Source organism: Lissotriton vulgaris, chromosome 10 (assembly GCF_964263255.1).
Source record: "Lissotriton vulgaris chromosome 10, aLisVul1.2, whole genome shotgun sequence".
NCBI lineage: Eukaryota > Metazoa > Chordata > Amphibia > Caudata > Salamandridae > Lissotriton > Lissotriton vulgaris.
Genome location: NC_141698.1, coordinates 198,056,386 through 198,068,450, shown reverse-complemented (window position 1 = coordinate 198,068,450; position 12,065 = coordinate 198,056,386). Strand labels below are relative to the sequence as shown.

Here is a 12,065-nt window from a genome sequence, read left to right as displayed (position 1 = left end):
TGGCGTTTATATATATTCCCACTGACAGCCTCCAATACATGGAGCAACCCTAACCGATGGGTGCGGGGAAGATCCCATCCCAATACCTCTGACCGGCAACTCCATACACCCCTCCAGAAACCGATCAGCCGAGCACACGACCAGACAGTATGCAGCAGCGTACCCGTTGCAGCCCCACAGCGCAGACACTCCGGTGACCCAATCAGTCCCGCCTTCCACAGCCGCTCTTGGGTGTAATAGGCCCTGTGTAGATACTTGAATTGGATTAGCCTAAGTCGCATTGCAATGGCAGCCCCTCGCGGGGACTCCAGGGCTTCCCTCCAATCATCCTCATCTAGGGGACCAACATCTGCCTCCCAGGCCTCCTTGAGGGGAAGTAGGGTGGAGGAGCAATGAGTGACCAGCGTTTGATAGATTCGGGACACCTTCTTATCTCCAAGGTCTCCCATGAAGACCTTCACTTCAACTGGGCTAAATTCCGGGAGCGACTCCATGTTAGCGATGCTAGGTGCTAGCGCATGGCGAAACTGTAGGTACCGAAAGAATTGGGTCTGGGGCATTTGGAACTCAGTACTGAGTTCCTGGAGTGATTTAAGGGTGACCCCGGTCAGCACATGACCCAACAACGAGATCCCAATGGCGTCCCAGCCATCGAACCCCGCCAGTGAGGCCAGTGCGGGGAGCCGCCCGTTGTTCCACAACGGAGTCTCCGCCGTTAATTTACCCCACCATCCCATACGACGCAGTGCCTGTCGCCACACAAGAAAGACAACTCCCCGGACACATGGCAATGTCCGCTGCAGCCCAGCCGAATACAGGATCATGTGTAGTGTGTTGTCCCCCATCAGCGAGCGCTCTAGGGCATATGCTGGGTCCCCTCTGTCTCCATACCACCATTCATTAAGTACCAGAAACTGGGAGGCCTGATTATAGGACAATAGGTCTGAGGTGTCCAGACCACCACAATACGTGGACAGGAAGCATGTCCGCAGCGCCACCCTGGCAGCACCCCCAGCCCTCAGGAAACGGCCTAAAACAGAGTTGACCTGCCAAAACCACTGGGGGTTAATTAGGTGGGGGTAGCTTTGCAGCTGGTATAAAAGGCACGGGAGCGCAACCATTTTGAAGATCGCGGACCTACCGAAAATAGTTAGGGGCATCCGAGACCACGTTTTCACGTCCATCTGAACCCTCTCCCATACTGGTACTATGTTACGTCCCCAGGCAATATCTACGGATTCCGAGAGGAACACTCCCAGATACTTCAAACTCCCGGCCGCTACCTGCAACCCCGATGCCCAGTGGTCCGCCACAATCCCGCCCCCCAACACCCACAGGGCGGATTTACGTGGGTTTAGACAGGGGCCCGATACCTCCCCGAAAATACGCATGATTTCCAAGACTCGGGGCCCCGATCTATGTAACTCAGTAAGGAAAAAGAGGACGTCATCTGCATACAATGCAATTCTATCTGTGAGGTTCCCGCTCCATAAAAAGCCCCGCATCCGTGCATCGATGCACACCCAAGAGGCCAGAGGCTCCATAGCTAGTGCAAATAAGTATGGGGAGAGCGGGCACCCCTGCCTGGTCCCCCGACCAATCGGAAACTTTTCTGAGACCGCCCCGGAGACACGCACCGAAGCTGTGATATCGGTATACAGTAGTTTGATGTAGGAAATAAACACTGGGCCCAGATTGAGGCGAGGCAGGAGCGCAAATAGGTACGTCCAACTAACCGAGTCAAAAGCTTTATCAATGTCCGCTAGTAGCAGAGCCGCCCGTTCCCCCGTGGCCCCCATGGCATCACCTGCCGCCTGGTCCGGGTGGACCAGATCTGTCACATACGGGAGTAGCTGGTTCACCAATGCCTTAGCCAGTATTTTAGCCTATATGTTGAGCAGAGATATTGGGCGATAAGAGTCATGTCTATCAGGGGGTCTGCCCGGCTTCTGAAAGACCACAACCTCGGCATGACGCCAGTCAGGTCGCAACCTACCCCGTGTTCGCGCCGCCTCCAGTGCACTCCGGTAATGGACCCCAGTAGGAGCTGAAATTTCTTATAGAATTCACTCGGGAAGCCACTTGGCCCGGGTGCCTTCCCCGTGTTGAGCTGTCCCAGTGCGTCTCCTAGTTCTTCCGCTGTAAGGGGGGCGTCGAGTGCCGTCTTGGTCTCATCAGAGACCGCCCTTGGAGGTAAGTCATCAATGAATTTAGCGACCTCATCCGCCGACAGACAATCCCGTGGAGCATATTGCGCCATAAAGTAGCTGGCAAAACTCGCTGCCAGCTCAGCCGGGTCCGTAATCGCCACTCCGTCCTCAGCAGTGAGGCCCGGCAGCGTAATCGGTTGGAGAGTACGTTGACATAGCCTATGGAGCATTGTACAGGACTTATCTCCCCACTGATAAACTCTACTCCGCGTGGCCAAATTCAAATCAGTCTTGACCCTACTCCAATGGGAACAGACTCTAGACCGAATGCCTGGCCAGGTTCTCCCTGAATCGGAATACAAGCTACACAGTGCAAGCATTGCCCTAGTTAGGGCTCATCAGCCAGGTGTAGCTTGGATCCAGGGATGGGACCAATGTCTGGGCATACCCATCCCACTTAGGGTGACCCATTAAAGTGTACAAAAAAGTGATAGATAGAATGCTTGAATTAATCTAAGCCCCTGGTAATTACTCAGGCCATATCCCAGTCCATTGTTATTTTACCCACCTTGGCTCCTCAGTTTGGACCCAGCCATTTGTAAATCAGTCTTGACCCTGCTCCAGTGGGAACAGTTGAGCCCACCCTGCCAGGTCACCTCCTCCCTGCACCAGGATACAAGCAACCCAGGACCAGTTTTTCCCTAGATAGGGCTCATCAGCTAGGTATAGCTTGGTTTGAGTTACACGGCGTGCAGGGGGCACATTTCTGGCCATACTCGTCCTACCACAGAGTGGTCCTCAAAGACCCTCGGCCTACCCTAGTCCCGTCAGCTTGTCCTTGCTATACTATAGCAGAACAGCAAGTCCCTCAGTTGATTCAAAGTCATTTCTAGGAGGTCTCCTAAAACCATCAGACTGTCTCAAAGACCCTCTGCTGACCTTCAGGCACCCCCTGCAAACTACCAGTGATCATCAGATCACCTTGATATAACAACAGCTGATCTACAGACACACTCATTGCTTCCTCAAAAAGGTTATCAGAACCTTAAATGACACTCTGCCACCTGCTCTCTAAATTACATTGTGTTCAAGGGAAACATCTAGAACAAAAGGGATAATTTAGATCCTGGTGGATTGTACTCTGTTCCGTCAACGCAATTGGGGTTGTAATCTACTACTATGGCAGACATACAGCCCACCATATTTTGAAATCTCTGCCAGGGCAAGCCCTCTGAATCAATCACTGAATCACTCAATCAATTCGTCTTTTTTAGAGCGCACAACTCACCCGTAAGGGTCTCAAGGCGCTGGGGGGGGGGGGGGCTCTACTGCTCGAACAGCCAGGTCTTGATGAGTCTCCTGAAGCCAGCAGTTCCTGGGTCTGTCATAGGCGGATGTGGAGGGCGTTCCAGGTTTTTGCGGCGAGGTGAGAGAACGATCTGCCACCAGCTGTCGCTCGACGGATGCGGGGGCCAGTGGCGGGGGTTTGAAGGTTTGCTGAGAGGCCACCATGTTTAATGCGGCTGTTCAGCAAACGTTTTTGTTGTACAGAACCATACTCCCAAAGTTGGAACTTGTTTTTGTAATACAAAAAACACAATGCCCTTTTACACTGGGAGTTTTCTCCAAGGGTGTAGGGTTCTTTTTTCTGTTGGCGACCACCACACCTTTCTTGCAGATTCCAGATAGACAAAAAAGTACATCACAATGCCTGCCCTAAATTGGGCGGTGGCCTGATGTACTTTGAGGGGTGGCGCCAAGTCAGTTAAGCTATTGGTTTAACGTTTCTGCAGGAAGAGCATGCGTGGGTACCACCTTCGAATGCACAACTGCCTGCCCAACTCCAAATAGAGTGGCTATACTGTCGGTTTGGACAGTGTACTCTTCCACGTTTGTTGCAAAGTACTCTGTCCACCAAATTCCAAATGAGGCACCAAGACTAATTCTTTTACAGACACAACACAGTTCACAATTGGTCCTCTCTAGCATGGTTTTTCAATGGCAATTTTTTAGCAGGGCAAGGCTTTCAACTATCCTCAATTCATGTATGAATCCTTCATCCAGTCCTTATTTTTCTATGAATTGTGGTACTCATGGTCCTACATTGCTAAAGAATAAAAAGGACTACAACTACCAGAAATCAGAGCAAAAACTAGAGTTTATATTGAACTTGCACAGGACATCGGGAATCTTGAGAGGTCTTCTGTTGTATAAATAAATCCTGCTGGTTATCAAACACTTTCAGCGACCCAATTTAGTGTGAAAATGATTTAGGAGCCAGATCTTCTTATGGTATCTCCTATAAGCTCAATGATCTTTGGGGCTAGGAACATTAATAAAAGACAAACTGGCACAAGGCGGAAAAGAGCTCCATGAATGCCCCCCTTCCTGGTCCACGCTAACTGTTTCTTCAGTATCGTGGATCAGCTATTTTATTTATTACTTTAGTTAACCTATAACCAGTTTACAGTTAATATTTATTTTGCTCATTTCATAAATGTTGGTACTCGTTCTCTCAATGTATATTTTGCAAAGGATGCATAATTCAGCATTGATGTAGTAGATTTGGGGGTGTTGCTTTACTGAATACTAAAACCCTGAAAAATGTTCAATTAATCCACAAAAACCATGTATAGGCCAATTTACACCTAATGCATTTAAGTGCAGATTATTTTCCTGGTTTCCATTCTGAAAACCAATTTGGATTTTACAGCTCATTGACTTGACAAGCCCGCCCCTTTTAAGCGGAAATTCATGCAGGCTAGGGGTGGGAGACTTTTCAATTACAACCAGGTAGCCCATTTTCTGCACTAGGGTCTTGCTCAACAAGGACCGGAACATCAGCCTGGAGAACTTTGCGTTTTGTTTTGTGACCTCACCTGAGTCGCACCTGAGTAGCAATGGGGGAAAAGCATGGCAACCACTTGGCTAAGTTATCTCTTTACTCGCCCCCAGAGGTCATTCCATTGTTCTACTGTGAATGGAGAAAGGAGATGCATGCTTGTACGCTATATAGGCCCTAAAACTAGTGGACAGATTAATTGGGAACCTGACCAAACTTTTTGATCTTACTTACCTTCACCTTTTGGAAAATTAATCAGGAATCTTAGATTTACGATTACTTGAAATATTTAGCATTGTTTTAATTAATTCTGTATCGCAGCTAGTGTTTTTAATTATTGTAATGCTTATTTTAATATTTCTATGCAATAAAAAACAATCTTACTGTTGTCGACATACAAAAAAGAGTCAGCACAGAGATGGATATTGCCTAACTTGTGACCAGAATTGTTCTAATTGTGCTTTTCAGGGAAGGATAAAAGCCAGGAACCTGTATGGATGATATTGTATAAAACTGTTGTTACACTCAATAGTTTTAATATTTGGTTTTATACCTTTCAAGTGGAGCAGAAGTACATAGACAGCAGTCCGAAAACATATTGATATCAGATTGGAGAGTCTCAGATTGTTAGAAGTGCCTTACAGTACTTGCCCTATCATTCATATTCAGCAACAAAGTGCTGAAGAGATAGATACAACATTGACACTTTAATAGTAATTTATACGACAGGAATATGGAGATTTGTAAACTCATTGGAGCCTAGAAGAATGCAAGTGGGGAGAAGTTTTTGGCTTCGTACGAGCACCTATACAAGATGTTTCAAGGTACAATGAGATGGCTCTCCTTTGTTGATCTCTTGTTACCTCTTTGTGCGTGGAAAGTATAACTAAATATGGGAACTAATCAGCAGCGGCCCATGAAGGTAAGGGCGATGGGGCCAGTTGGGGACAGGGATTTCGACAGACGGCGACAAGGGAAAATTATTTATTTATTTAATTTCCCCTCATTACCGTCCGTTGAAATCCCCCGGCCCCACCACTCTTACCTGCACAGACCGTGGCTGGAACCAATGACACTGAGAAAAGTTATAGGAACCACAAAAGGAGAGTATATTTTTCTACATCTTTGCCCTGATTAACATAACATTCACACAATGCAGCACAGCACCCAAAGTTGCAGCGCTGTATTGCGAGAGAGGATGATAGCAGCACAGCACCATATCTATAAATAGGTGGCAGTATCCTTCTCTCTCCCTAGCACCGGCGCACAATCAGGGTGCCGAGCACCATGCTCATAGTGCTAAGATATCTGCATGAGTCTAGCATAGGTTTTGTACTGGAAGAGTGCCTTTCCAGTACAAAATACTATGACTAGACAACTTTCCCTCTTCTGATATGTGCTGTAAAGTCCAGCACACATGCAAAGTGTGTAAAGTTAGGAAAAATGAAAGCCTTTTTCCTTTTTAACATCTGCCTTCAAGTGGCATATTTATTTGCCGCAAAACCTACTATAGTTAGATAGGGTTTTGCGACAAAAACCATGGGTGGATGTATGGGAATGCCTATGTACCATCCTTGTAACGCCCCCGTGATGCAGAATAATGAAGAGTAAACAAAGTAGCACTTTGCACTATTTGCGCTATTTTCAGGTAACTTTCCAGTGCATAAAAAATTAAACATTATGGACAGGTTTGTATCACTGCTGTAATGCAAATCTAGCACACAATGTTTGTTAATCTGGGACAGAGAATTTAAGTTCAATAAATGAATAATTGATGAAGTAAACTCCTTAAAAGATATTTTCCAATAATCTCTTTTGGGTAGTAATATATCAAGGAAATCTGCTTTAAAAATAAGGAATCGCAAAATTTGCGATTCCTTATTTTGCGATTGCATTTAAGGAATCGCAAATTTTAGTTGGTGGTAAGTTGCAAATTCCTTTAAAAATGCATATTTTTGCATTTTTCAAAATGCCATGTGACGCACATACATGCCCTTCAGGGCCGGACTGGGAACCGAAACCGGCCCTGGCAAAGTGCTCGGCCGGCCTCCCCCCCCCCCCGCCCCTCCGGGGGGGGGGGATTGGGGTGCAACCGTGCTCTTTGCCGGGGCCGGTTTTCGGACGTTTTTGTTACAGGGCCGTTTTTGCAGCTATGCTGCAAAAAACGGCCCTGTAGCAAAAACGGCCCCCTGGGGTCCAAAACCAGCCCCCACCCATGCGGCCGACCGGGGGATTGCCCGGTGCCCGCAACAGCCAGTCCGGGCCTGATGCCCTTAGGGCATGTATGTGCGCCACATGTGCACCCATGCATTTTTCAGGGGTGCAACAGGGTGTCCTTTGGACACCCCTGCACCCTTGAAATTATTCTCAATTTACGAATCGTAAATTAAGAATTATTTCCCATTCATTCCTATGGGCCTCCCGGCCCATAGAAATGAATGGGAAAGTATTCCATAATTGCGATTCGCAATTTGCTAATCGCAATTAAGGAATTCTAAGGAATCGCAAAAAAATGCGATTTTGTACATACATACCCATTTGCGATTCTCAAATAGCGATTTCTTAAAAATCGCTATTTGAGAATCGCAAATGGGTATCTTGATACATATGGCCCTTAGAGATAACAGCTTTGTAGCCTAATTGGCCACTAAACTATGTAAAATATGTACGTCTTGACAGGTAAAGATTCATAGTTATTTTTGAGATAGCAGTGGTGACTGCTTTCGAATAATTAAAATAGTAATAAGCAATATAAGAAAGGTGATGGGTGGATTGTTTTAATAAATCTCAGGCGCTGACAAATTCTACTGGCCGCGTGCCAGTGTATAATTTTTTTTTACCACTGGGCAACTCCAGGCAAGAACTACCCTCATGCAAATCAGATTTGGTCCTGCTCCAGTAGGAACAGTTTATCCCAAACTGCTTGCATGCCTCCCATCTGAATGGGAAAAGAAGCAGTACCGGACCATTTTCGGCCTATTTGGGCCTCCTTATTGAGGTGTCGTTTTTCAGTGAGCCCATGAAAAACAATGGAAGGAAATGACGTGATTGCAAGTGGCTGTGATTAATTCAAGCATTTCTTTCAACATTTTGTTGTTTATTGTTTTAAATAAAAATTGTAAAACATTTCAGCACATTCAGATGTTAGGATATTCAAGGGTCCAATTCTCTTATGAGTTGTCACAATATCAGTAATAAACCTGTATTTGGGCACACCATGGGGTGGTCTTCACTCTGTAGTTACATTTAAAGCTCTTTTTCATTTCCAGGCAGAATGGCGTGGGCCTTGCTTCAACATCCGCCCGTGTTGGTGGCATTATCGCTCCATTGCTTTCGCTCTTAAATAAGTACCATGAGGCCATTCCCATGGCTATCTACGGCAGCTTACCCATCGTTGGCGGGCTCCTCTGCTTCTTGCTCCCTGAGACACGCAACAAAGAACTTCAAGATCGTGCTGATGAGAGCATCGATGATCAGAGGTGGGTGTGCTCACAACCACAGAATCACTTCCATCCTAGCATAAGCCACAATTTCCTCTACCATACACACATAACTGAGGGGCCTATTTATGAGGCTATTTGTGGTGCAAGAGTGATGCAAACCGTAAGACAGAGGGGCATATTATCAAGCAATAGCGATAATTATCGCTATTGCTTGGTTAGCGAGAAAAAATTATCGCCGAGCTGCGGCGATTTTTATCGCAGATAAACCTTGGTATTACCAAGGTTTATCGCAAATGCAATATAAATCGGCAACAATGCATGAATATCGCTGAAAAATCAGCGATATTCAGGCATTACCGAGCTAATGCTTTTAGCCATGTTATCCATCTCACATTGGATAACATGGCTAAGAACTGCTCCTGGGCAGGTGTTAGCTTTTGGAGATATTCGCGCTTAGCGCGAATATCTCCAAAAGTTGGTAATAGGAGATAGCGATGTTAGCGACTGTTTCCAGTCGCTGACATCTTGGCACGCCCACTTTGCATGTCATTAGTGATACATTTTTCTGACATGCAAAGCGTGGCCCAAGATGGTCGCTATCTCCTACTAGCTGTCGCTAACTGGTGTTAGCCACAGCTAGGTAATAGGGAGATAATTTTTTCTCCTCTTTCTTGGCTTTTAAAGCCAAAAAAGCAGAGATAAATCCCTTGATAATATGCCCCAGAATTTTTTTAAGCAGCGCAAAGACACTTTGTGTGACTCTGAGTGACGTAAAAATTTGTGAGTAACGTATTGCAGTACTAATCACTGCGCTACGTTACTCTGCCCTGGTAAGGGAATCCATGGGTGTTCCCATGCAACCCCCATGGATTTTGAAGCATCCCCAGATTTGCAAGAACTAGTGAACCTGGGGATGCGCCAAAATCTTACACCTACCCAGGGAAGGCATAAAGAAGAGATATATATGCATTTCTCCTCGTTTCGTCTTCTTTCTATGTATGCTGCAGCACACATGAAAAGAGGAATATGCCTTCCAGGAATTTTTGTGTGCAGGAAGGTGTCCTTCCCTGCACAAAAACAATCCTGCTTTCGTTGGCGTAGTAGTTATTGTAATTTAAGTTTCTAAAGAGAGTAAATACCCAAATACGAAATAAAATTAAAGATACTCAGAAGCGCGAAGACATAATCATATGATGCTTCAGAAGCAGACTTAGTAGAATTCTCTGAGAGTTTAAAAGTTTCTTTACCTAAGATTGTCAGTGTACGTTTGTTTTCAGTATGTCACCTTTTAGCAAAATATTAATATGACTGTGGACAATGAACGCTGTTTTCAACCCAGATTAGATTCATACAAGCGGCCACACAGAATAATTAGATCAAATGTTTTCAACACAATAGTTATTTATCACTTAGTATTGTTTTGCACACTGTCAGATGAGCAAAAAAAAGTTGATCATGGAAAATTGATTTTGAGTGAGTCAATGAAGCCCACTCATATGATACAGATGTGTTTTTTGTATCACTTAGGTCTGTGAAATCTGGGAAAGGATGCCTGGAAAATGGAATTGAAAAACAGAAAGTGCCCATGAAGATCACTCGCTTTTAACACAGCAATCACAAATTATAGAGTTTGGACAGTCAACAATGATGACACAACCCCTTGCAGGGAACTGGCAATAGGATTGGTTGAGACAAGGTTGATCACCTGTTACATTGCTGTGTGGTTAACCCAGCCAACTACGACTCCCTGTCTTGCAAAAGCCTTGAGAATTGGTTGGTACTGACAAAAGAAAGACTTACAGAGTATATTACACAGCATGCTTCCTTGTTTGTTTCGCTTTCCTCATGCCACAATGCTGCCAAATTTATGGAATGTGGAACCTGTATTGGGTGAGCCAAAACTTGCATTTATCCATGCCAAATGTTCAGCAATTCCTGGGAAGTTAATGAGAGGGCACATTTTTCTGCCCATTCTGAAAAAAAAGGAGTCCGCCATTTTGAGGGAGAAGAACGTCAATGTATACAGCGTGTTTCAGATTACTTGTCCTTTGACAAGACCTTTTTTTTACTTTTAAAACTCTTTAATAAGCTTTCTTTAAACTGAAAATAAAGACTTTCAAAACTTGTTAACTAGCCAAAGTTCTCTCATCAACTCAATTCCTGTCCAATTGCCCAGGTCAAACAGGATTACTTTAGAGGTCATCCCAGAGTCATTGGATGATCGTCCAACTACCATACAAGTCATTTTCTCATCATCAGACATCATCAAACTCTTGATCAGCAACATTTAGAAACTTGAGCTTGATGACCTGAGGATGAATTGAAAACGAGTATCTAATGACTTCACAGGGTGTTACTATTCCTGATGACTTCGGGAGGATACAAGAATTCATATCTGATGACTTCACAAGGTGGGACTATTCCTAGTGACTTACATAGGATTTAAGAATGAACATCCAATGACTTCACAAGATGTGACTATTCCTGATGACTTCAGTGGGATTTAAGAATGACTATCTGATTACTTGATAATATCCCATTGTGCTTGATAATTTGAAAATAAACATCAAAAACTCCACAAGGATCATTTCTTTTCAACTGATGAAATGGCTCCTGATGTTTTGAGAATGATTTGCTGATTACCCCGAGAATACACCCACCATTTGGTTACGTTTTTTGTCAGAAAAGTCCAACCTGCTGTGTGATTTTATAATTATTTGCTGATTACTACTCAGTGAACATTATTTACGTTTTACATGACTTTTCTTTAAATGCAAACTAGCATACAGAGTGCTTCATAAGATATCTAATAACAGTCACAGGTAAATACTTTTGAGTTTTTTATTTTACATTTTTATTAATTATAAATAATAACAACAAATATTTTTTGATAAAATGTTCAAAACATGTTACTTTTAATTCCAATTTATCAGTTGTAGAAAGGACCAATGGAATTAAGCAGCAATGGAGTATGAAACTATGGGGCAGTATTGTCTAAACCATGCAGCTGGGAAAAACAAATTATGAATTCAAAGAATGCAAATTTTACCACACTTTCTTTGAAATTTAGCTACTTGACATTTTAACAAGGTGTTGCAGACTCGAGTAACTTGAAAGTTTAAATGCTTTGTTTAACTGTGCAAAGTGTGATACTGCATAGTAAAAAAAAATATGGCAGCTTCAGCGTAATTCTACAGCAGTGAGAAACCATTCCTGCTATGGCGACTTTCAATGGGTGGACTGTTGCCACTTGGCTGTCATCTCCATCTTAGACACTACCTGAAACATGTCTCCTATTCAGATTCAGAGTGCAACATTATGCACCATCTCCTGTTACTGATCTAAGTCACTTGGTATTATGCCCTCATAGATATTGTTGTCAGAGCATGAGCATCACCCCAGTCCCCACACTTTCACGGTCAACTGCCCTACCATGGAAAGCCAAAGGATGGGACACCCTGAGGCTGGAAAATCGCCCAATGAACAAACTTCAGGTCAAGTGGTTAAAACTTTGTCTTGGTGGAACTTTGGAAGCATCAGCACCTTCACAGAGGGTGAAGTTTCCTGACTTGGTGGGTGAAGGGTGAATCTTCACCTGCCTCTATTTTCAACACATAGAGGTAAGGATAC

General features: G+C 44.4%; 1 protein-coding gene across 2 annotated transcripts in view; it reads left to right on the top strand.

The window, feature by feature from the left end:
• The window catches only part of LOC147684976 (solute carrier family 22 member 13-like), a 334,900-nt gene extending 323,858 nt beyond the window's left edge, over positions 1–11,042 (top strand). For both annotated transcript variants that reach the window (XM_086940876.1, XM_086940875.1), the window contains exons 9-10: positions 8,262–8,471; positions 9,963–11,042. In XM_086940876.1, the coding sequence (XP_086797002.1) occupies positions 8,262–8,471; positions 9,963–10,041 (289 nt within the window). In that variant the 3' untranslated portion in view covers positions 10,042–11,042. The remainder of the gene's footprint in view (positions 1–8,261; positions 8,472–9,962) is intronic.
• The last annotated feature ends 1,023 nt before the right edge of the window (positions 11,043–12,065 follow it).